At 39.7% G+C, this 27,252-nt stretch overlaps 1 protein-coding gene across 3 annotated transcripts in view; it reads left to right on the top strand.

Annotated features, from left to right (window-relative positions):
- GABRB1 (gamma-aminobutyric acid type A receptor subunit beta1) overlaps positions 1 to 11,070 on the top strand; it is a 396,787-nt gene extending 385,717 nt beyond the window's left edge. For all 3 annotated transcript variants that reach the window (XM_068543013.1, XM_068543012.1, XM_068543011.1), the window contains exon 9: positions 10,726 to 11,070. In XM_068543013.1, coding sequence (XP_068399114.1) covers positions 10,726 to 11,070 — 345 coding nt within the window. The remainder of the gene's footprint in view (positions 1 to 10,725) is intronic.
- Positions 11,071 to 27,252: the final 16,182 nt, after the last annotated feature.

Here is a 27,252-nt window from a genome sequence, read left to right as displayed (position 1 = left end):
TCAAGCATACTTTCTATCAACCTTTGCTATTCTTTCTGAATCACAGTGATATAGCATCAGATAAATACAGTCTCCAAAAAAATGTTATGGATAAGATTTTATAAACTTCTTCATATTTAGATGGAATAATAATAGACCAGTACTATCTCAAGGAAATTATAATCATGCCTGTAGCTGCTTAGCTTTTCCAGTTCCTGACTTCCTTATCCTATTCTAAAACCAGGGGCTCAGGCAGACAGTGTGTCAATAACAAAGCAAGTGTATCACTTCATCTGTTCATTGCATCATCTCCAGCAGTGAAGTTAATGATGCAACCTAAGTGGTATTTAAAAATGCTACCCACTGGTTAAATTTAAGAAATAGAAAATATTATATTTTTTCTTTACTATAATGGTTAGATATCCTCCCCTTTCCTTTTAGATGCTTATAAACAGTTGAATTCAAATGACATATATGTTCTGGTTGGTCCCAGATAATTTTTATTTGAGGGATCCCTAATATCGGCCTTGGTACCCTAGTGCATAGAGTGGCATTGATCATTTATCACACATTACTCTGATAGCCTTGGCTGGGCAGTATTGTCAAGAGTATCTATACTGAAGCTTCAGAAGTGCTTGCTTTGTCTTGATTTATATTTCCACCACTGCACTGAAGCATCTTTTTATATGAGTACAGGTGCTCAATCCAGACATTAGGAGAGTTTCAACCTCCAACGTGATAAAGACAATAGATTCATAAAACCCTCAGGTATCATTTGAAGCTAGAGATGGTATTTAGAGTTTTGAAAGATAGATTACTCAGTACAACTAAGCTGTAAGTAAGCTACTTCGGGGCCATTTTTGTACTAACCTGGAACAAATATAGTTGTATCTGCTGGCCACAATGCCTGCCCATTTGCAAATGGATCCACGTAAGACGGAATGGTTGCATGGGTGGTCTGTGACCAGAGACTGACTCAAAATTATTCTAAGTCGTGGGAGACACTGGTAAAATCTGCTGAAGAGTCATACTCGATGGGCAGTTGGAACCCCAAAAGTCAAGAAAGAGAATTTTTCCCTTCAGAACCAGATGTTGATACTGTAATCTGACTTCTTTTCCTCCCATTCCTATTCTCTATGGTGAATCATCTATACCTTCAGACAACTTTCTAAATGTAAATAAACTCTGTATTGTGATTAATTCCAGGATACAAAATGCATGTGAAAATAGTCTTCATAAATGTAAACAGCTCTCTCAAGTCTAGCTTGGACCAGCTTGATACACATATTAGCCTCTGAGCCTGGGCTCCACCCCACATCACTGTCTTGCCATCAGCCTTTAATGCAACTTTAACCATTCTGACTTAGTATTTTGGATTCTGGAGAAATCCAGGCAGGGCCTCTGATTTCTAATGACGGCCTGTGTTAAAAGTTCATGAACTTCTTTAGCCCTCAAACCCCTGCCCAAATCTGGCTTGGTCCATGTTTTGTTCTCTAGTTGTGGCTTAATTTAGGTAATCTTCAGGGCCTTCAGCAACCTAAGAGTCTAATTTTCTTTTCCAGGAATCTCAAAATCTCTCTCTCTCTCTCTCATCTTCCTTCTGGCATCTAGTCTCCAATTTCTTCTATACTCAAACAGATAGGATTCTTTTGTGAATGAGAGAGAAATCTAACTTACTGGCTTAATAAAATCTAACTAGCTTAAAAGAAAAGAGGGGTGGGGGAGTTTTTTGGCCCAGATGTTCAAACAATGTCATCAGAGAGCATATCTTGTCATCTATTTTTTTTTAACATCTTTATTGGAATATAATTGTTTTGCAATGCTGTGTTAGTTTCTGCTGTATAACAAAGTGAATCAGCTATACATATACATATATCCCCATATATCCTCCCTCTTGCGTGTCCCTCTCACCCTCCCTATCCCACCCCTCTAGGTGGTCACAAAGCACCAAGCTGTCTCCCTGTGCTATGCATCTGCTTCCCACTAGCTATCTATTTTACATTTGGTAGTCTATATATGTCAATGCCACTCTCTCACTTCGTCCCAGCTTACCCTTCCCCCTCCCCGTGTCCTCAAGTCCATTGTCTACGTCTGCATTTTTATTCCTGTCCTGCCCCTAGGTTCTTCAGAACAATTTTTTTTTTAGATTCCATATATATGTGTTAGCATACGGTATTTGTTTTTCTCTTTCTGACTTACTTCACTCTGTATGACAGTCACTAGCCTCCACCTCACTACAAATAACTCAGTTTCATTTCTGTTTATGGCTGAGTAATATTCCATTGTATATATGTACCACATCTTCTTTATCCATTCATCTGTCGATGGACACTTAGGTTGCTTCCATGGCCTGGCTATTGTAAATAGAGCTGCAATGAATATTGTGGTACATGACTCTTTTTGAATTATGGTTTTCTCAGGGTATATGCCCAGTAGTGGGATTGCTGGGTCGTATGGTAGTTCTACTTTTAGTTTTTTAAGGAACCTCCGTGCTGTTCTCCATAGTGGCTGTATCAATTTACATTCCCACCAACAGTGCAAGAGGGTTCCCTTTTCTCCACAGTGGCTGTATCAATTTACATTCCCACCAACAGTGCAAGAGGGTTCCCTTTTCTCCACACCCTCTCCAGCATTTATTGTTTGTAGACTTTTTGATGATGGCCATTCTGACTGGTGTGAGGTGATACCTCATTGTAGTTTTGATTTGCATTTCTCTAATGGTTAGGGATGTTGAGCTTCCTTTCATGTGTTTGTTGGCAATCTGTATATCTTCTTTGGAGAAATGTCTATTTACGTCTTCTGCCCATTTTTCAATTGGGTTGTTTTTTTTTTTTTTGATATTGAGCTTCATGAGCTGCTTGTAAATTTTGGAGGTTAATCCTTTGTCAGTTGCTTCATTTGCAAATATTTTCTCCCATTCTGAGGGTTGCCTTTTCATCTTGTTTATGGTTTCCTTTGCTGTGCAAAAGCTTTGGAGTTTCACTAGGCCCCATTTGTTTATTTTTGTTTTTATTTCTATTTCTCTAGGAGGTGGGTCAAAAAAGATCTTGCTGTGATTTATGTTAGAGTGTTCTGCCTATGTTTTCCTCTAAGAGTTTTACAGTGTCTGGCCTTACATTTAGGTCTCTAATCCAGTTTGAGTTTATTTTTGTGTATGGTGTTAAGGAGTGTTCTAATTTCATTCTTTTACATGTAGTTGTCCAGTTTTCCCAGCACCACTTATTGAAGAGGCTGTCTTTTCTCCATTGTATATTCTTGCCTCCTTTATCAAAGATAAGGTGGCCATATGTGCATGGGTCATTGAGAGCTAATGACTGACAGTGACATCACAAATGCGGTTGGTTACAGGAGCGGGATGGGCAGACGGAGGTTGTGGCTGTGTGGCTCTCTGTGCTCTGCAGGTGAAGGCAGCTGAGCACACTGGACAGCTTCATTCATTCGACTGTAGGCTTCTGGAGGGCAGCCCGTTCCATGGCCAGCACCACTTCACTTGGCTTCCGGCTCTGTACTTCAGAAGCACTCAGTAAATGGGGATCTAACTGAATTGGTTAACAGTAAGGAAATCACTTTCTGTTTGCGAAGTAGATTGAGCCCAGAGGTATTTCTTAACAGGGTTTTAAAACTGCCACTGAAAACAAGATTATATTTTATTCTAATTACACTGAAATGAGTTCTGGTATATTTCCCTATTGAAAATATCCAGAAGAGTTCAGTTCAGTGAGTGACAACATTTTTCACAGCCTAAGGCATTCTTTGGATATTCTGGAGGCAGAGAGAAGGGGAGGGTGAATGAGATGGGACGGGTGGGAGAAAAGTGAAACCCAAACTAGAAAATAAATGTGTACATTCACCTGGGGTTTCTATAGAGGGAAGAAATACAGCCAGCATGTCAGTGTTTCCTGGGCTTTAGTCACCCTCCTGATTTTTGCCATCCCCTTTGTATCAGTCAGGTTCTCCAATGGAACCAACAGAAACAGAACCAACATACACGCAAGAAGATATTTATTTTAAGGAACTGTCTCGTGCAGTTGTAGAGAAAGCAAGTCCAAAATCTGTAGAGTGTGCTGAAAACTCAGGTGGGATTTCTGTTTCAGGCTTGAGACAGAATTTCTTTTCTGAGAAACTTCAGTTTTTGCTCTTAAGACTTTTAAGGGTTAGGATGAGGCCATGCAGATCATCAAGCTGAATCTCCTCTACTTACAGTAGCTGATTGAAAATGTCAATCACATCTACAAAATACCTTCACAGCAACATCTAGACTAGTGCTTGACCAAATAACTGGGCACCATAGACTAGCCAAGTTGACACATAAAATTAACCATCATGCCTTTTTACCCCCTGTACTATCATTCATTTATTCAGTAGATATTTACTGACTGCTCCTATAAGTGCCAAGCAATTTTCTCAGGTCTTGGGAAGTAGTGGATAAGACAAAGTCCCTGCCCTCCTGGAGCGACACTCTAGTGGGACACTTGGGGGAGGAACCAGTTGGATAACAAGAGAGAGGATCAAAAGTTCTGCTCTGGCCATTTGAAGACTGAGATGCCTTTAAACATCCATGTATAGGCTGTCCCATAGTAAGGTCCAGGATTTAAAAAAAAAAAAAAAGGAAATGTGAATTACTTTAAATTTGTCACTCATTATAATGACATGGGATGAGTGTTATATTAAGAAAAACATACAAAATAACCAAGTTAGTGTGCCGGTTAGATTTTTTCTAAATACATGAAAAGCAATATATACCACTCTTTCGTTTTCTTCATAATGCTACTCAATTTTTAAAAACAAATTTTATGGGGAAAGAGGGTACTGCCTGTTTCCTCTATAAGAATGTATAAGCGCCAACTCAAGAACTGTATCTCTTTTGTTCACTGTTATCTTCCCAAGACTGTTGCATTCTCAGAAGTTAAAAGCAAGATATTGTAATTGAGAACGTCTGTACTGCAGGAAAGAAAGAGAGGGTTCACCAGCCAGAAGCTGTCTCTCCCTATCTCAGGTCTTTATGCAGTGAAATCCCAGGTGCGCCCTCATACGTGAGCCCGTCCAAGATTTGCCTGTGGTCAGGAGAATCTTCAGGAGAGACCTTCAGGAGGAAGATGAGAGAAAGACTCAGCAGGCAGTGAGAAGGTAGATCCCATGGTCACAAGTGAAAGCATTTCAAAAAGTCTGTTAGAAAGAGAACTAACAACCTGAGTTTGAAAGAGGTCACAGTATTTGTCCAGTAAAACATTTAGAACCAGAAGGAGATGGGAGCAGTCACAGGGTTTGTACAGGAGAGTGTACAAGATTAAGGAGCTTTATTAACTGAGATCCCTGAAATTCTAAAACGTGGGACATGACGTCCTATTGCTTGTGGAGGGGCTGATTCCTTCATCAGTGTCGGGAACAGTGCTTGACACAGAGTAGGCACTCAATAAACACTTACTAAATAAATGAGTGAGGGAATGAATGAACTGTTAACGTTTTAACATTTATCCATTCTACATCTAAAATTACCTCTTGTAACCCATGAATATACCTGTCTAATAGGAAGTGGGGAGAGGATGAAAGATTAGCAAGCCCTTGGGGCTGCAGATCTAAAGCCACGTTCTCTGTTCCCCTTTATTAGACATCTTGCATGTTGATCATCTATCTGAAGGGGAAGAGAAAGCATTATTTATTGGCCCTCCTGAAGCCTTAATAATAATTATATTCATTTTTCTCTAAATTTAGGTTGAGTGATGCTCTAAACTTAAAACAAAGAGAATCCGTGGTGTTGGTTTGAGGATTACGTGGTCATATAATTAAGTCATTACCCCCCAATATTAGACAGACTTACCTCCCCAATCACCAGAACCCTGAACAACTGCAGGCTTTACCCACCAAGGCAGTGGGTTTAACATGCACGGCCCTAAATGGATTGCACCTTCTCTGGTGGCAGATCAGAGGGAGAGAAGAGTCCAGGAGGCTCAGAGCCACGTATGCCCTCCTTCCAAATGTGCCCATAATGGGCTTCCCTCGTGGCGCAGTGGTTGAGAATCCACCTGCCAATGCAGGGGACACGGGTTCTAGCCCTGATCTGGGAAGATCCCACATGCCGCGGAGCAGCTGGGCCCGTGAGCCACAACTACTGAGCCTGCGCGTCTGGAGCCTGTGCTCCTCAACAAGAGAGGCCGCGATAGTGAGAGGCCCGCGCACCGCGATGAAGAGTGGCCCCCACTTGCCGCAACTAGAGAAAGCCCTCGCACAGAAACGAAGACCCAACACAGCCATAAATAAATAAATAAATAAATAAATAAATAAATAAATAAATAAATAAATAAATAAATAAATAAATAAATAAATAAATAAATAAATAAATAAATAAAAAAAAGTGCCCATAAGACACTGTGGTCAGTGGCGAGCAGTGAAAGAGCCTGAAGTGTTCCTCCCGGAGCTTGTCTCCCGGGGACTGGAGTGGCAGGTCTCTTCCTCTACGGCAGCATGAGGGGTGGGGAATGATTATCTCACTGAACAGTTATTCCAAAATCAGCAACGCTTTAGGAAATCTGTTAGGCTGTGTCTGCCCTGGAAATCCAGTGTGTCAACACTTTCATTTGCCTCACTTCCTTCTGTTTCAAGATTTGAAAATCTTCGATGTCTGGATCATGCCCAACTCAGATGTCAATATTTCCTTGTTCAATGAGGCAGTGTCACCACTGCAGGTGCTGAAGCAATGCCCAGCATGGCTCCTTGCTGCTTCCGAAGACGTGAAGACACACTGGCCACTTTCCCCGTGGATATTATTTTGGGAAAGCTGTGCTGACTGTGGATATCAGGATCCCCTGGGTGTCCTTATATGGCTGAGGCAAAGGGAAAGCTACTCTTCTCCTAAGGGCAGGGGTTAAGGAGAAGCCAACCAGAAACTTGCTGGTGTCAGCAGTGATGTGGTTACTATAACCCCACCTCACCAGGCAGCAAAATCTTGGAGGGTGGAGGACGAAATTTCATACCTCTGAAGAAATCCTTGTGCACACCATCACACACACAAAATCACACACACATGCACACATACACACACACCCTGTAACACCAGCTTTTAGGAAAGGTCCTAGACTATGTAGGAGAGAGAATGGAGATGGGCAATAACAGTTGTACAACATTCCTTATTTTTCCAAATAAAGAACACGGTAGTGTTGATTTAACTATACAGTAATGAAATCAGCTTTCATGGGTAACTGCAGAAAGAGAGTCATTATTTTATATGTCAAACCACTTAAAGCTATGATTTCTAGTTGATGACAGAATAGTTAGAGGGATTTGCACAAACTAATAAACCTCATGCTATTTATAAGTACCTCTGAGCCTGCACCAAGGTTAACCAAAATATCTTAATAAAATGTACCTTGTTTGTCATGACTTCTGCTTAATGAGGAGCATCTCTGTGCTTCATTGGCTAATTCTAAATTCTAGCAACTTGTTTACTTAAGAGGGATTTCATAATAATGTAACTTAATGATGCATACAGTACAGATCAAGTGATTCCGTTTTACAAGTATTTTCTTCTGCCTGGAATATTCTCCATAAGCAAAATCTGCCAAAAATTAGAAACAAGCCCTTGAGATTACCTAGCGAAAACCTTTCATTTATGGATGATGAAACGGAGTTAATAACAAAACCAGGATGAGAACGCAGATTTCAACTCCCAATCCTGTGTTCTATCCTCTACCCATCCTTTAAGATTCAGTACAAGCCCCAGCTCCTCATGAAGCCTTCCATGAACCCTAATGATTTCTCACTTTCATGCACCCCTAATCATGGTCTATACTGTATCATTTAGCATTTGGTTAAAAGTCTTGTCACTTTCAATATTATGTCATATTCTTGTATCTCTAAGGAGATTATTATCTCAAGGACAAAATCCATGTTTGAGGATTTTCTTGACCGTTCCACAGTACCTAGCAAATCACGTGCATCACCTAATCTTCTAACTTACTTGTCCCCTCTCTAATGAATCCAGGACTTTGCTCCTTGTCACTTCAACCCTACTGTCCTCTTTAGTAACATAAACTTCCATATGCATGACTTTTTTAACCATAGATTTACAATATATTATATATATATATACACACACACACACACACACACACACACACACACACACACATCCTTGACAACTAGCACTGTAGCTGGCTCATAGTAAGCAGTCAATAAAGGTTTGGAGAGAGAGAAAATTCTTGAGGTCCCTATGATCAGGGAAGGTCCACAGGTCCACAGAGGAAGTAAAATTTAAATTGAGCCTTGAAGAAAACATATTGATTAACGTGCAAAGAGGAAAAAAATGATACTTGAGACAAAGAGTATCCTATGTTTGAATTCCAAATTGGGTACTTATTATTTGTTAAATCTTAGGCAATTTACTTAACCTGTCTGAGCCTCGGTTTCCCCATCTGCTGAACTAGGATAATATTATAGATTTCATAGTGTCTGAAAAATAACTGATAAATTACGCAGTAGGATTCGATAAATAGTAGTTACTAACAACAGTAACAAAAATTAATAATAACTCCTTGAATAAAGAAACCAGTAGATGTCCCGAGTGAGGGCACAGTGGGTAGCCTAGTTAGACTACAGCAAAATGCTTCACAGAGGGAAATGATGATAGGTGAGAATGGAGAGACAGAGGCCAGATTCAGTCACCATTTCTTTCTCCAACCAACTTGAAGCTTAAAGCTATCAACTGCGTCACTAAATTCACTGCAGGATGTGATGATGGCCGAGGACTGTGAAGTGGTTCATTCTTAGTAAAAAGCACATGGGCAGGGCTTCCCTGGTGGCACAGTGGTTGAGAATCTGCCTGCCAATGCAGGGGACACGGGTTCAAGCCCTGGTCTGGGAAGATCCCACATGCCGCGGAGCAACTAGGCCCGTGAGCCACAACTACTGAGCCTGCGCGTCTGGAGCCTGTGCTCCGCAACAAGAGAGGCCGCGACAGTGAGAGGCCCGCGCACCGCAGTGAAGAGTGGCCCCCACTTGCCGCAACTAGAGAAAGCCCTCGCACAGAAACGAAGACCCAACACAGCCAAAAATAAATAATAAATAAATAATAAATAAATTTTTTTTAAAAAGCACATGGGCATTGAATCAGACAAGACATGGGTTGTAATCTCAGGTCTGGCACTTACTGGGGCATAAACTGGAGGTGGTTTGTTGTTGTAAGTATTAAACAAGTAATATATGTGAAGCATCTACCATAATGCTAGGCAGATGGTGGACACTCAATAAATCTTAGTTATCTCATCTGCGATGTGTACCACCATCACATCTCACCCTTTGTACTTTTCTTTCTCTCATTTGTCTTTGCCTCTTCCCAAGCTTTTCTCTAGCTCTTTCTTTGTCACCAGGTTCTTTGCTTGCCTACCCAAACCTAGGGCTTTCAACAAGGGTTTGCTGAGATCAAGGTCATTAGAAAGCATTTAAAAGCACGGACTGTAAATCGGGCACTGTGCTAATAACTCTAAATTTAAACACAGCTCCCTGTACTGTCCTTGGAAGTACTTCAAATTCATTTGTATGAATGAGCCATGTCCCCTCCAGGTAAATCAGCTTGCAAAGGAGATCAGCTTGAATTTAAAGCCACATCGTAGGCCAAAGGTACTCATGATTCCTATAGTTCCAAAAGTGTTTATCTGGGCATAGCATAGAGAAAAACCAGGAAACGTGGGCTAGGTATCACTGGAATGGTAGGAAGCAACAGTGAACAACAGTGGAGACACAAAAGTCAGAGTATAGCCAGGCGTGTTCTTTCAACCCATGCATCCATCCCACTTCTGGCAATTTAGCCAGAGGAAATAACTATGGATATGCACAAAGACTTAGCTAAAAGGTTTTCTTTGCAGGCTTGTTTATTTAATAGTATAACAGTAAAGCAAGCCTTAACATCTAAAAATAGATTGATTCAATTATGGTTTATCCATATAATCTATGAACACACGCTGTCACAGAGGAATATTTATTAATGTGGAAAGATGACCAGGCTATACTATTAACTGACAAAAGCAGATTGCAAAGCAAAATATACTAGGTGAGCCTGTGTTTTTAAGTATATATGAATTAAAAAAAGACTGGAAGTTTAGCAAGATATTAAAAATAATCGACACTGAAGGTGAAATTATGAATTTTTACTTTTTATTTTTTGTTTCCTGATTGCTTATAGTTTCGAATGTTTCCATATATCACTTTGTAACAAGAAAAAATGCCACATATATAAACATATATATGCTATTTTTTCAAATACCTATGGCATTTTTGTTACAAAATATATGTATATATGTAATGTATTTATATGGCTTCGATAAATGGTAGTTTTTAAAAACAAAAATTACATATTTTATATATAATATATAAAATTATATAATAATATATATTCTACACACACACGTACACACACATACTGTTTTGTGAGTGGAGATAAATGATAGATGGATGAATAGATGGATGGATGGATTAGATTAGCTAAATGGCAGATGGATGGTAAATTAGATGATGGATTAGATCATAGATAAACAGTAGATTAGACGGATTGATAGATGATGGATTCGATACATAGACGGTAGATAGATAGATGATAGATAGGCAGGTAGATAGATAGATGTCCAGGAGGCGCACAGAGCCAGATGTCTAGCAAGACGGTGTGTACGGAGCGCCACGCAGTATCAACAGTTACAGGTTAACCAAAACGCGCGAACGTCCGGGCAGCTGTGCCTGAGCCCGTCTTTTCTCCGCCAGGTGGACGCCCACGGCAACATTCTCCTCAGCACCCTGGAGATCAGGAAAGAGACGAGCGGCTCGGAAGTGCTCACGGGCGGGAGCGACCCCAAGGCCACCATGTACTCGTACGACAGCGCCAGCATCCAGTACCGCAAGCCGCTGAGCAGCCGCGAGGCGTACGGGCGCGCGCTGGACCGGCACGGCGCCCACAGCAAGGGGCGCCTCCGCAGGCGCGCCTCGCAGCTCAAAGTCAAAATCCCCGACTTGACTGATGTGAATTCCATAGACAAGTGGTCCCGAATGTTCTTCCCCATCACCTTTTCTCTTTTTAACGTCGTTTATTGGCTTTACTATGTACACTAAGTTCGGTCCCCGTGGTTCCTAAACGACTACTTTCCTCTTCTCTTAGTTTTTAATCCCACAGGTCTCCAGCAGCGGTACTGCTGTGCTTTTTGAGGTAAGAGATTCAGTCATCCAATTGGTTTTAGGTCTTGCATATCAATTTTATTACTGCACCATGTTTACTTCAGAAAAAAAAAAAACTCTATTTTTTTTCCAGTCTACTGTGGTCCAGGTTATTGGCTCTTTCAGAGCTCTGTTAATTGCCATGTTTACAAACAAATACACACAACGAGAGAAATTAGATAGGCAGATCTTTAGCAGTTCTAGCCGCCCTGGATTTGATTATTTTTTAAGTGAAAATGAAAAGAGGACCCAGCTCTCTGTGCGCATGGCTTCCTGGTCAACTGTAACAATCTCATGCTGCCAAAAAACAACACAATTTCCAGGATCTCAGAAGACAAAACAAAGCCATTGATAAGTTACAGATTTCCAGGAAGAAGGGAGAACAAAAAGGAGCCTAGAAGAGGAAGGAAGACTCCCCTCCACCCTCAAGCTGCCCCAGGTCCACGGTAGGAGGGGGTCCCAGCTCCACGGAGGAAGAGGGAGAGACTGGCAAGTGCTGCCCCAGGTTGTGCAAACCCAATCTGCCATCTTCACCTCACCTTTAAACTGGATATTCTGAAAAATGCTTCTTTCTCAGACTTCCAGGCAGATTTAAAATTAACATTAGAGTCCAACCTGGTAGCCACTGGGAACATTTTTCTTTTCTTGTTAAGTATAAGGAGTTTGGGGGGCAGTGACCATTTTTAAGCTATTTCAGATGAGCAGCCCTGAACTTATTACTTCCTTAGCCTGGAATCACTTGACGCTGTGTCATGAAGCCATGGCATCACATTGCCCTCGTTCCTCCTTTAGAGAGATTGAGAGGAAGGGGGCAGGGGCAGGTGGGCTTTGAAGAAGAGGGTGGTAAGAAATTTTTGCTTGAGAAAAATATTGCCCTTTCCATGAGGAAGGCGAGATTTATGTGCTGTGAAAAGGGTGCCTGGGCAGTTACCTGAACTGCCAAATCTTTAATCAAATAGTATATATTTCTTAGCCTTCCACAGAGCAGTATCTAATGGTGACAAGGCAGCTGCACACTGCTAGTTCCTCGGCTAGCATGTTATGCCTCTGCTCTCTGAGCTCTGCATTCCAACACATGAAACGAATGCTTCAGGAAATGCACATATACCCCTTTTGGTATCATGCTCCTTCAACGCCAGATTTCTACTTTAAAGAAAACCTTCAAAACAGCAAAACCACAGAATAACAACATCACTGAGCCGTCAAACATTTACAACAGCTCTGAAAGTACAGCCCTTGTCTACAGTCGTTACTGCTTCTGCCTTATCTCTGCTCATGGATTACTTTGCTCATCACAGAAGGGGGATCCCTCAAGAGCCCAGCACACAATTCTAACCATATCCAACCAACTAGAGTTGAGATTCATCTCATTTGATGTCATTAAAGCCTCGTTATTTTTGTGTATGTGTTCAGCCTGAGCATATAAGAATTCTATGTGTTCATTTTCAAGACTGAGCGAAACCCAAAGTTGGCCAAACAGTCATGAAGGCGATTTGGGACCTCATCTATGGATGTGATATAAGAGTTGAGGTAATAATAGGGATGATTGCCTCTGTTTGACGATCTGGCTTTCTCCCTAAGGTTGTGATGAGGGCCCCTGTTTACAATAGCATCAGCTGCTAGAGATTATAGACTTAATTGAAAGGAGGAAGCTGAATTTCTACAGATAAACCCAAGGAGAGTTATGAGGTGTTCTTTTAGAAAGCAAGAGGAAAAGAGAACCCCCAAATAAATACATGGTTATGCTATAGCTAATGTATGTTAGTAAGAATATAAAAACCCTGCTTTAACTGGAAAAATTATCTCAGTGGTTTTATGAGAAATGAATCGGGCATTGGGACCAAATTTCATTTAAGTTTTCAGTTGTATAATCACAGTTTCCTGGTCAAGAAAATCTCCAGCCTCTGGGGATGAAGCAATCCATTTCGAAACTCTGTTTAGTTAGTTCTTTGGCAGGGTGAGATGCTTTTCCATCGTGAAGTGCCCAAATAGAGTAGAGCATGGCCATACCAATGATTGTAAGGTCAATATTCCCAGTGACTACCCAGGAACCACTGTGTAGCCATTTATTTTGAACACAGGAAGTGAGGCTTTTGGCTGATACCTAACAAGAATTAATCATTCTGATGTCAAAACTCTTTTAAAAGTTTTTAAGGATGAAATGCTAAATCAGAAACAAAGTATCTGTTGATCTGTGTTCCATAACAAAACAATTTCTCTTTATTTACCTGTTTAGATCATTCTTCTTGGAGAAGATTGAGTAATTTATAGTTTTATTACTATTATCTTGCCTTAAAAGTCTAGAGAATTTGATGCTTGTAGTTTTAGATGTAAAGCATCTCTGAGAGAAAAAGAACATTTTGAATTCTTATCTTCTATCCTTTGTAAAATGTAAAACTAGTAAGTCTGAATCTACCATCAGGCACGAAATGGTGTCACTGTAGGCCCTCCTGGATGTAGACAGTCACAGCTAGCATTATACAAATCGTGTTACATAGCTCCGGTTTTAGAGGCAATGGCAGCCAGAAAAATGGAAAAGCTGCCATATTTCTAATTAATAACCTCTGGCCTCACTTCCTTCTTCCGGACACCTCCTAGCCAAATCCTCCCCAATCTCTTTCCAGGCTGAACGGTACACAGAAAAAAATCCTTCCTTCTCTGCCTCTCTACCTTGTCTTGCCCAAATTGATGACATAAAACATAAAAATTGCTAGACATTCTTAAGTGCCCTCAAACTGGTCCCCATTCCTGAAAGATTCAGATCGCTACATTTTAGAGGGATTACTGTTTAACCATTTTGGGGTTGTTTTCTTTTAGCCATGGAAATAGCCATAATCTCCTATATTAACAAAGTGGCAGCAGAGGCTGAAAACTGCACGGACGCACTCTCTTATGCCATAGTCATGTCCAGGGGACCCCATGTTCATAGTTCATAAACTGTGAAATAAACTGAGTCTTAGACTTAACCTGTATAGACCCAGCAGAAATCCCATCATTCATTTGACAATGATGACTTCACACTCATTCCAACCAGTCATGTTTCTTGACATAAAATATCAGGGGTGACATGTGCATTACACTCACCAGTTTTGTGAGGCCAAGACCCAGGTAAAGACATATTTTTGGCTTGAATTATCCAGGATTGTTGCCCCCATCCTCTCCATTGCCAAATAGAAACAGCAGACTCGTTGGTAATTCTGCTGACTAAAGTGTTTTCACATATACCATCTTTATTGTCCATTACAATCAATGAAGGATCTTGAAAATGCAAAGAGAAAATGTGGTGCAGAGAATAAAGTTTGGTTTATGGATCCAAGGATAGGCTTTCCTTAAAAAGCATTATGTACAATACACAGAAATGTTGACCAAATTCCGTCTTTCTAAAATCAATGACTGCTTTATAAATATTCATTTCAGAAAGAGCTCAATCAAAATTTGCCAAGCGAAACAAACAAACAAACAAAAGATCTATTTATAATGCTAGAAGGAAAAGATCTCCAAGATTTCTTATATGGACAGTTTTGAATAGTATTTTACAAAGGGTGATGTGCCACATGTTTTTTTTTTTTTCCCCTAAACAAATATAATCAAATATTTATCCCAGGAGGGAGGGTAAAGGAATGTGCAAGCATTTGTTCATGTTGGTTCATCAGCAGTTACTGGGATGAGGAGGACAGAAAAACAAACAAAAATATCTGTTGCTTGAAAGCAAACAGTCTACACAGAGGTCAAGTTGTTAATGGAATGTAGAATATTATGTAAACTTCCTTGTAAATTCTGTACATAGTTCATGGAACTGTTCCCTGTGGCGTGGTGGTCCTCAGCTTTTGGGTGGATGTTTGAAAAATATGAGCATTGTAAATAATGTAAGCTTACAAGGCACTCGCTTTTATTCATGAAGTGAAATGACCAGTGATTTGGGCCCAAACCAGAATCTTTTTTAGCTCTTGCTCTTTCTCTGACATTGTGTGTGTACAGTTGTGTAATTCTGCCAGGTGTCTGTGATCACTGCCTCATGCCTCAACCCCACTGAAAGGGACTGGAGCTACCAAGAAGTCTGCACACCCGTGGGGCTCAGGAACAGCACACCAGCAGAGACAGGAATCTTAACGAGCTGCTCCTGGAAATGTGCCATGAAAAGTTTGATGTGTTTTTATCAGTCACTTGTGGCTACTCATATATTCAGATACCAAATTATCCATGCTGTTGAGGGGGTCAAGAATAGAAGACATGATCAAAATCCACAGGGAATCCAAAGCTTCATTTGCACCAATAGCTTTAGCTTGTACCTTCTTTCCTTCCACAAGTTTTCCCAGAACTTCTAATAAGAATAGAAATGGATGGATGGTTGATCAGGGTAAACAGTCAAGTGCGCAAACGATGGGAAGGAGAAAAGGAGGAGATAGCCAACGACATTGATAACACCAACTGGCTGATTCATGCCTGAAAGATCCAGAGGTGACCATGTCACCGTTTCTGAAAGGTAAAAAGAAGTATTGGTATAAATGGACTGGGTATTAAGACAAGTATTTTTCAACTGGGGGCCTGGGATATGTTTGGTATGTGCTAGTTAAACTTAAAAGAGAATCTGGCAATTAAATGTTCTCAAATATATTTCTCCCAAGTCCTGGTATTCTTGAAAAAGTCTTCAGAACGGTGGGATATTATGCCATAAGATGTGTTTCCATGCAGACTGGCAGTCCCAGAGAGGGTGATGGTATCCACAGAAATTCAGAAATTCCAAGCAAATAGGGAAATAGATTGGTTTCTTAGCAACATTTGAGAGTGATCAATGTCTTTCTTGCAGGTAAGAACTTAGCAAGGCAAGGCTTTTATTGCCAGCATTTTAAGTGCCAGGAGCGTGCAGGGAGCCATCACTGTAAGACATTTTGGCTCCAAAATGTGCCAACTAGGGTCCACAATCAATTGAATAAGAAAAAACCCCTGTTGGAACTGATCAAGTCAATTTCTAGGTCCAGAACACATTGTGCTTTTGCTTAAATCCTGCTTTTTCCAGATAACTGAAATCAACTAAGCTGACAGAAAACTCCACTGTTAGAGGCTGCAATTTCACAAACATTTGAAAGGAAATCCTTTTCAATAGAAGAACTGCAAACCAGAAAATACTAAGTTCCTGGAAGGATAAGCATAGTTTTGAGTTTGTTTTTATTTCTCCAAACCAAGAATTTCCTTATTCGAACTGAAGAGATCTAACAGTTGTTTGTTTTGTTTCGTTTTTCCTATTTCAAAAAGTCCTTGGTACATCAAGGGACTGGCAACCATTCCTGATTGGCCCCTAGATACTTTGTCCACCCTGGAGCAATCGGCACTCATCATCAAGGCTTCAGTAAGAATTCGGTGTGGGAAAAGGAGGTATCTTTCTGAACCAGTTGGCAAAGAAAACCATTCTCATACCTGCATTTTCTCTACTGAAGACAACAGAAAAATAAATCAATAAAAATTATTTCATAAAAGAGAGGCTAAATAACATTATGCATTTGCCTTAAGTACACACGGTCAGAGATTCACTAACTTAAAACAGCCCCAGTTAGAAGCCAAAGGATAAATAAGAGCAATCAGTATTGCTGTCTGGCTCCTACTTCTCCCTGGGTTTCCTTTTGAAGAAAAACAGGGAAGGGGGAACATTTTCCAATATAATTTTTTATAGGTGAAAACTATTCAAATACGATATGTTTATGCATTTTGCAAGTTTGGCAACGTAAAATAGATTACCTCTTTTGTGTTCATTCCTTCCTGGCACCATACATCATCCTGACTCATGCCTTAACCCAATGAAATCAATTCATTTACTTTTCCTTTCTCATTTCTAAACCTCATAAGCTGTCTTGCCCATGAATAGCAGAAAGCTTAAGCTTCTTTGGACTTATACTGCATATCTTCAATTGAGTCCACAAAAACAGTGAATTTTAATAATTTCCCTAAATTCCTACTCCTATTGCCTTTAACAGAACTTTAGAGGTAGCTACTGTATAATCACAGGAGCCTCTTCTGAACTGCCTTGGGTTATTTTTCTTTTCTGCTTTTCTGTCCCTTATATACAGAATACACATGTTTACCTAAACCTTCTCCCTCCCAGTCTAATTCAAAATGAAATGGAAATAAAAATCATAAGCTCAAACCTAAGAAAATTACATTATCTACACTAAAGTTTGATGATAAGACCATCTCCTTACATTATAGTTGTAATGTGGTGAATTCACACTGTATCAATCCTTTTTCGTCAAACTCATTTGTGCACTTCTTCAGTCTTAATTGTATACCATTTAAAAATCTATTATTATTCCTCCCAGAATGGCTAATCATTTACACAGCACACCATTAGTTACAGACTGTCCTCTAGGAACTTGACCTACTTCATCCTTTCTGTATCTGATTCTTATTACAGATTTCCACTTCTATGCATTACCCTACCTACTCCTCCTCAACCTTCTAGCAGACATTAAATATAGTTAGTAATTGGACAGGTCATAAGGCAAACTGTCTAAATTGCCCCTATAAAATATGTGGAACATCTTTTTCCTCCAGACAACATTTCTATATTTAGAGAACAGAAAGTTCTCTAAACATATACCAAGCAATGTGCAGCTTAACCTTAAAAAGTTAACTATAAATGAGCTGCGTGGTGGGGAGAAGGAAATTATAGTGAACAGCAGACACCTTGGAATTAGGAAATTGTGACCTGGGCTTTATGCTGTCACTCTCACAGCCCACTTGTGTGACTACGGACATTCCACCAGATGACCTCCAAGTTCCCTTCCAGTACTAAATTTCAAAGGGAATTTTAGAGAGGTTCATTTGTGTAGGAGATTACCAGAAAGATACAGGAGTCCCATGGCCTCTGTTAACACAGCCCCACAAATGCAGTAATATTCCTTGTTGTATGTCTTTGGGAGTAAGCCATCTGGTGTAAAGTGAACTGAATTCAAAACTTGTTCACAGTCCTCTAAAAATATATAGAGAACATAGAGTTAAATTTTCAGGCAAGTGGCAAAAAAAAAAAATTTTATGATTTTAGTAATGGTCTACACTACAATATTTCCCTTTAAAAGCACTGGAGAGTCTCAGATAACATAATCATCGTGGTCTCTATTTTCAGATATCTGAAAGATGTTGATCCCTTAGACCATTCTCTCTAACTCAGTCAGGAATGGCCATGGAATGCCCGTCCTGAGTGGAAAAGCCAACTTCTACGCAGCATCTGAGCAGAAATGCTATCGCAGTGCCTTTGCATATTCCTTCCCATCCTAGACGCCACCACTGTCCTGTGTCCTGTAAGGGGAACAGCAGGTACGACTGAGCTCTCAGGCAAGAGGCAGCCACCGATCTATTGGAAAAGATTCCAGGTCTGTTATCCACTCTCTCTGCCCCCGCTTCTCCCACCTCCTCCTATCCCCCACTTAAATCATTAAATCTGTCAAATGTTTTAGGCACAGCTTTGGCGAAACTGAAAGTTTACTTATTAAATTGCAATCAGCATTTCTAGCTATTCACATTTTTAAAGATGCATCCTAGTGTCTGAACAAGATCCCTAATGAGATTCCTGCGCACAGATGTTCATAACTTTTTTTTCCTTTTTTAAAAGATACCTTCTATCTCTAAACTTTCATGATTCTCCTGAGAACCCCTGACCATTCAAAACTGTTAGGAGAGTGCCTGGAAATTCCTCCCTTCCACCATAGGCCAGTCTATGAATGAGATGGTCTCTTTTTTTGTAGAGTTATCCTAATATTCTGCCCCTCGACCTCACATACCCCACAAAACCTTCCTATGTGCAGATGTATTCATCACTCCTCTTAAAGTAGTGAGCTAATAGTTTTCTTTTTCTGGTTTCCCACACTTTTTTCCTAGAGATGGTTTCATATTTAATTTCATCTTTTTCAAAACAGAGGAAGCATTCCTAAGTCTTCAAATTTTCACCAAGTTGAGATTAGTACTTACTAATATGTATATCAATTAGGATTCATTTAGGTGCAAGTAACAAAAGATACAACTAAAAGTAACTTTAACAATCAAAATGTTATCTCATATAACAGTAAGTTAGAAGTAGCGTAGTTACTGGGTTAATTATTTCAATAGCACAATGATGGCATTCAGGACTCAGGTCCCTTCCCTAACCAGTTCTTAACTCTGTATGTTATCAGCAGCCATTATGGTTGCAAAGTGGCTACACTTATGCACTCATATCAAGTGGAAGAAATAAGGGAAAGCCCTGCCTTGGATTTCTTTTTAAGAGCAAGGACATCTTTCCCAAAAAACTCCCTCAACAGTCTTCTCTGTTGTCCCATTGGCCAGGGTTGGATAACACAACCATTCCTGAACCAGCCTCTGATAAGAGGAATGGAATTACCATGATTGGCTCACAACATTAACCCCAAGCTGCCCAGTGTCTGGGAAAAAAGGATAGGTGGGGTGGGGAATATGTTAACAAAAAGAGGGAAGAATGGCTTTTGGGTAGATATCCAACGATGACTGTCACACATTGGTCTAAGGCATCAAAAAACACTTTCCCACACATTATTTCCTGGCTTGACCTTCACTACAACGCTGTGAAGTTAAGATGACAATACCAGTATCTAGAAATAGAGGCTCAAATAGGTTAAATGATTTACCCAAGGTCTGATAACTAGTCAGTGATGGAGTTAGTATTCAATCTCAGTTTTTCTTGGCTCCAAAGGCAAAGCTTTTTCCACTCTACTACACTGCCTGGATTTAATCTTTTTACCCTGATGATCCAGGTTGTGGGTAGTTCAAAGATGAGTGGAGAGTAGGAGAAAAGAGAGTGATTTCCTCTCCCAATATCTCGATGCTGTGCCCAGTAAACACTCTTGCTCTTTTTTGTAATCCTTCTCCATCCTTCTTCCATCCTCCACACAAAAGTCTTTCATTACTCTCTTGAGGGAAAGTGTAGAAGGAGTAGCTTGTACAACATCTAAATAGCCTGAGGTGTGCCCCAGTTTGCCTGAGATAGTGCCAGTGTGTAATTATCAATAGATAATTTCACTCTCAAAATTGTCCATTTAGATAACAAGTTATATAGTCACGCTAATTATGAGGTCTCATGATTCCCATACCTGGAGGATATGGGAAATATTAGCAAGCTCATATTAACACCTTGGAGAAAATATCTTGGCTCCCTATGAATCTTTTATTCATGACTGACCTCAGTCTTCTCCATCACTCGTGCTCACTTCATTTCTCATTGTTCCCCTCACTCAGCTTCAAGCAAGCTAATCCTCACACTTTCCCCACCCTTCCACTGCAGCGGCCACCTATCATCCCAAAATGTTCTCGTTGCTGTGCTTGAATTTTTACATTTTATCTCCAGCTCAGCCTCCTCCTAACTCCTCCCTGATGGAGTATGAATCGGGCCAACATCAGCCAAAAAGCCATCATGAGCAAACTTCCCTCATTCTGTTCACTCTCTCTCTCCTCTTCACCCTCAATTCTTGTGGCCGTTTTGTCCAAAGATAGTTACTTCATTTGTGTATTTTCCAGTAGTTTTGCAAATAGATGCTCTGCCTCCCTAAATAAAGCATAAGGTCTTTAAGGATAAATGCCCCATTTTCTAATTCTTTTGCATTGCCCAAAGCATCTATTATTCTGTCCATTGTAGAGAGTCTGTACATGCTGATTGAATAACCTACGTTGCTAAACGTAGCAATAGAGAATGTCCATAATGGACATTACTTTCAGAATTATAGATAATACCTTGTGAGGCAGGTGTTCCCGCTACCCTCCCCCAAGTTATTTTAGTCCCATATAGCTTATGTCTGCAACCTCTAAGTGGATTTTTTTAAATGCAGCTAGAGTTACAACTGAACCCAGGTTAGGGTCTGTGCCGAGTGGTCACTGAGATTTTTTCCATTGTTTATGACTACACAAACTGAATCCTAACACCACCATTCTAGAGTCTGCCAGTCTAGCAGACTTAGACTTTCCATGCTAATTACTACTGCTTTTCCTCTATGGAAGAAGGAACTATTTTATTTAAAGTTTCATTTTTCCCTCGTTTACCCAAGTTTGCCTTGTTAAAAGCCTTCGGATCTAGATTCTACTGGGCGTTTACTCTTGAAGCTGGGACTACACTGCATAATTGGAACACTCCAATGTGAATTCTAAGAGAATCCTCCTGGAGAGTATGGCACACCAAATTTCATTTCTGCCAAGAAGTAAATAGAAGGTTTAGAACTATCTAAGGGGGATGGGCAGTTCTTGACATTCACCACTGTCCCTCAAGACTGCATAAAACAGATGTACAGAGAAATACCTTTTCTGCCCTTCTCCTTTCAGTTGCTAACTTCCCTGTTCTCCTGTCATGTATATTATTTACTTATTTGCATAAAAGATATCATTTGCAAGCCTTACCTCAGAGTGGCAACCAGCCACCCCAGTTTTACTAGATAACGTATTTTTCTACTTGATATTTCCCCAAATACATTGAATTGCAGTGTATCTGCTTTTTCTTTTTTTAAGCAAATCAATTTCATGTTAATCTGCTTCCTACATCTTTTTGAAATACTCACTGGATAAAGCTTGAACTATTTTCTGTTTTGCAACAATGCCACTGAGACATCTGGGGGGAAGCCCCTTGATTATTCTAACTCACTGCAGTGTTGTGGAAAACAGAACCATATACACAAGTGATATTTCATATTCAGAACACCCACGACTCTTCTAAGTATGGAATACTCCTGATTAGATATGCATATATTCATTGACTGTGTTGCTCAACTCCTTATTTTAGAGAGGGCCAATAACCCTCTTGTTAAAAACTACCATGTGGCATTATTACAAAGTCAAGGTTGCATGAGGGTTTTAGAAATTCCAAATGGTATAAATGTTTACAAGGACCAAACTTTTTTTTTGACATCTTTAAACAAGCTTTTTATTTTTGAACACTAGGCAGCATTTTGTGCCATTGTGATGGGAACCTAATGGCTAATGTGAAATAATGTTGTCGTGTCATTTAAAAGGTTAATGGAAGTGTAAAGAGGAAACTTTAATACTGCATAAATACAAATAAAACTGTCTTTGAGAGAAACTCATCTGGGTTAGGGTGGCTTGCTTGAAAAATTCTCTTGGCTGTCCATCATCTCTGAATAATTATTTCACTCCTCTGTCTTTACCCAAGGAGACTCAACTTGAGGCAAAGATCTTTATACGGTGATTCAGGAGGTTTGGGAAAGCAGGACTCATTAGGCTAAAGATTGGGAATATTACTATCCTGCCAGCAATGGAACACCTCTTTGGCTACCACCTCACCTAAAACTTGATTGAATCCAAAAATTAGCTGAACTTTCCAAACCAGTCTCCTGCTATTTTAATTCACAGCACCCTGTACTACATAACTGGATCTTTCAAAAGCAGGTGCTACATGTATACAGAAAGAAATTGATACCTTCCGTTGCCTCTCAAAATCCGTTATGCTAAATTCACCAAATATGTCAGAAGATGTTAAGTGTTTTGTTCCTTGTGTTTTTTAATCTCCACTAATCATTTTGCTGAATTGTCTATTACCCTCCTACTAAACGTGAATTAGCTAATTCATATCCTGAATGGTATTACACAGCTCTTGTAAATAAAACACCCCTTTTCCCCTCTTTATTTTTCAGCAGGCAGAACTCCTTTAATTACAAAGGTACATAAATTACAATATATTAATGTTCTTTTGCTCTTTTGACATAAGCATTTGCTTTCTTACATAAGCAGATAATACTTTTGTATACCTAGCAGACCACTAAAAAGTTCAAGGGCAAGAATGAGTATTTCCAGAAACCTACAGAAATTTTAATGAAATGAGACAGGTTTAACCAATGCCAAGAAAGAAAAGGTAGACTCCTTACTTTTGTAATCCAACTTTCTATTTTGTATCAGTATATACTGTATTTTCTGATTGAAACTGCTGTTCTCTCTAATGAAACTTGTGCTTTTTTCTGTAGTTGCTTTTTACATTTGAAATCAAAATTTCATACAGTATGCTTGACTTGTACCCTTTCTGTTAGGAATTTGATTAAATATCCTAACCGTTTCATTAATTCCTTTTTACATGCTTAAAGTATTTGACGTTAGGCCTTTGCTATCTCAAAAATGATCTGTGGACAAAATCCATGAAGCCTGGAGACTGTGATTTATACACCTGAAAGAAGAAATAGATTTCCCGTTTAGCAGTGAATCAGTGACTAAGAAGCTGTTCAGTGTCTTCTGATTACTGACCCTTTTACCCTTCATGGCCTTTTTTCTACTCATCATTCATTGAGTAATCATGTATTCTTGTAAAATGCAAAATCAACTTACATGCAATCAGGTATGGACACAAGAAATGCTTGTGCTCTCGATTTCAGGACTCACAGTCTCATACCCTAGCACTCACGGGACTGTAGTTGATACTCAATATTTTGTTAATAGTGTGGCTTCGCTATAAAATAAGTTGCTGTTTTCTTTGCTTTGGTACTACAAGATTTTAAATGTTGCAGCAAATGAAAGAAAGAAAACACGTTTCAAGGCTGGTGTCAAAAACCATCAGCTATACCTACAAAAGCCGTTGTGCAGCTTCTGAAATGTAGTTTATTGCTGTAAATACGTACAATTTATGTTAGCCTGTTTATTCCTAAAACACAAATAAAACTTTTTTTATTAAAAATGCCTACATATAAAAAGCTTACTTTGTACTATGTTTAAAAACATGCAAGATTTCAGGCATATCTTTTTATAATCCTTAAAAATGTTTAGAATTCTGAATCTTTCATTTGGGAGCTTTTATTATAAAATTTAATACAAAACAAAATCCCTTTATTTGGAAGAAATTCTTTGCAGTATTATCCAACAATTGGGAGAAAAATGCCAGCACTCTTCCAGGAGCTTATTTCTGTACCACTTTTTTTTTTTTTTTTTAATATTCTTTAAGATAACATGCCTTACAAACATTTGAACATATGGAGTGTTTATATATTAGGGAAAAAAAAAAAGAAGAAATGAAGTTTCCTTGTATTCAAAAATGATGCCTAAAACGGACTTTAATAGCATCCATTTGTGAGGTGCATTATGTCATATTTCTTTTAAAAATTTCCACTGTAAATATGAATAGTAGAGTTGGCCTATTTGTCAGTCTTTCCTAATTTGAAGACTTCCAAACTCTGAACTCATTCTCTCCCTTCACAAATAATATGTTGACAATAAAATAATGAACAGACAAAAGGTGTGAAGCTCATTTATCCATTAATTGGTGATTAGTAGAATAGCTTTTCAATAAGAGTCTAAATTCCAGCCTAGAGATGGGCTTTAACATTCATCCAGCAATATAACTGGGAATCTGCACTTTATCATCAGAGCCTTGGCCTGCAGAGCTACCAGGGATTTAGACACCCTACACTTGGCTACTCTTTCCAGAAGACTATGTTATACAACGGGAGAAAGAAATGGCCATCCAGTTTTATTTAAATTAGAAAGTAACAAATATATACATAGCATTTTTAGGATTTGCTATAGGGATTGTAAAGAAGAAGCAGCTAACATAAGGTAGGTGTGTGTGTATCTGTACTGTCACTAGTACCACCCAAGAATACGAGAAATTGGAACCCTTGTGCACTTTTGGTGGGAATGTAAAATGATGTCATGGCTATGGAAAACAGTATGGAGATTTCTCAAAAAATTAAAAATAGAACTACCATGTGATTCAGCAATCCCACTTCAAGGTATTTATCATAAATAATTGGAAACAGGCTCTCGAAGAGATATTTGCACTCCTGTGCTCACTGAAGCATTAGTCACAATAACCAAGAGGTGAAAACAACTTAAATGTCCATTGACAGATTAATGGATTTTAAAAAAATGTGGTATATACATGTTATGGAATATTACTCAGCCTTTAAAAAAAAGGAAATCCTGAGGACATTATGGTAAGCATATGGAATATGGTAGCTATAGAAGGACAAAGGCTGCGTGATTCCACTTATGAAGTATCGAAAGTAGTCCAATTCTTGAAGCACAAAGCAGAATGGGGATTGCCAGGGACTGGAGGAGGGGGAAATAGGGAGTTGCTGTTCATGGACAGAGTTTCAATGCTGCACAACAATGTATATACATTGTTAACAATACTGTACTGCAGACAAACATTTAAAAGAGTAGATTTCATGTTATGCTTTTTGCCACAATTTTAAAAAAAGAAAGAAATGCAAAGTGGTACAGCCACTTTGAAAAAGTTTGACAGTTTCTTACAACATTAAACATAGTTGTGCAAAACTGGGGCTTCCCTGGTGGCACAGTGGTTGAGAATCCACCTGCCAATGCAGGGGACACAGATTCGAGCCCTGGTCCGGGAAGATCCCACATGCCACGGAGCAGCTATGCCCATGCGCCACAACTACTGAGCCTGTGCTCTAGCCTGTGAGCCACAACTACTGAGCCTGCATGCCACAACTACTGAAGCCCACGCACCTAGAGCCCGTGCTCTGCAGCAAGAGAAGCCTCCACAGTGAGAAGCCCGCGCACCACAACAGAGCAGCCCCCACTCTCCACAACCAGAGAAAGTCCACACGAAGCAACGAACACCCAACACAGCCAAAAATAAATAAATAAAATAAACAAATTTATTAAAAAAAAAACCACACAGTTGTGCAAAACGATCCAACAATCACATTCCTAGGTATTATTCAGTTAGTTTCAAAACTTATGTCCACATAAAAACCTGCTGTGCATGGTTACAACAGCTTTATTCATAATTGCCCCCAAAATGAAAAGAACCAACTTCCTTCAACAGGTGAATATAAATGGTGGTACACCTATACAATGAAATACTACTCAGAGAGAAACCAGAAATGAGTTATTAAGGCAAAAAGACCTGGATGAAAAGCATACTGATAAGTGAAAGAAGCCAGTCTGAAAAGACTGTTACACACTATATGATCCAATTACACGACATTCCGGAAAAGGCAAAACTATAATGACATTAAGAAAAATCACTAGTTGTCTGGGGTTCAGGGGAAGATGGAGAGGGATGATTAAGTAAAGCATAGGGGATTTTTAGGGTGTTGAACTATTCTGTGGAGTCAGTACATGTGTTAGTTCACAACCCCGGGAGCTTCCCAAGTGTAATCTGAAACCAGCCCCCATCCATGCAGGGCAAGGATCTCTTGCCCTGCGAGAGGTGAACCACTCCAGATTAGTAGGTAGTGGTTTTAACAAGCAAGGCAACTTCCAAGACTTGCCTTGGGCGGCGCCAAGACAAGTAGATCTCTGCACCAACCCACCCAAGCCTTAAAAGTTTACATAGAAGCCTTAACTGGATTCAGTCACATATACAGTCCAGAGAGTCTCAACACCACATTATCACCTCTGGGCAGAATCCTTGGGGCAGCTGTGGGAGTGGAAAAAACAAGTGGAATGCACATTCCAAGGATGGGGGAGGGGGCAAGGAGCCTCCTATTGCCAGGGTCCAGCTCACGGGTCAACAGCTGGTCACATCCTCTCGATGACCTCTCCCAACAACATGACATTAGGCATTTGTCAAAACTCAGAACTGTTCAACACAAAGAATACACCTTAATGTATGCAAATTTAAGAAGTTGGGGGATCCCAGAAAGGAAGACAGATTACGGCAAAAAATCTCACTGTATTACAAATGTATAAAACCACCTCATGAAGGGAGTGGGGAGAAGAGGTACTGACCCAAGTAACTTGGAAATGAGTGGAGTCTGTGAGACTAAAGGCAAAAGGAATAAATCCTTCCTGGAAAAAAAAGAAAATTTCCCCCTCCCACACAGGGGTACAGATTAACAATCTGGACTGCTATATATATTCTGGAATGAATGGTGAATGGTGGGATTCAGCTTTCTCACTGCTGGAATGTGAATTCACAGATAAGGGAGGGTAGGTGGCAGGCTAGAATGATGATCCCTGTGTAATGAAGCAGAGTTGGAGACATCAGGAGGAACTCACGTGCAGCTTAATACACAGATGATTATTTAAAGAAGTATTTATAGATATGTGTATATACACAGGTTAGTTTACATGCATGGATTTCTTTGTTCGGTCAGCTGAGAGGGCCCAAAAAAACAACAATGA

This window comes from Eschrichtius robustus, chromosome 4 (assembly GCF_028021215.1).
Source record: "Eschrichtius robustus isolate mEscRob2 chromosome 4, mEscRob2.pri, whole genome shotgun sequence".
Lineage (NCBI taxonomy): Eukaryota > Metazoa > Chordata > Mammalia > Artiodactyla > Eschrichtiidae > Eschrichtius > Eschrichtius robustus.
Note: the sequence above shows the minus strand (reverse complement) of the source record. Positions and strands in the feature narration are given on the sequence as shown.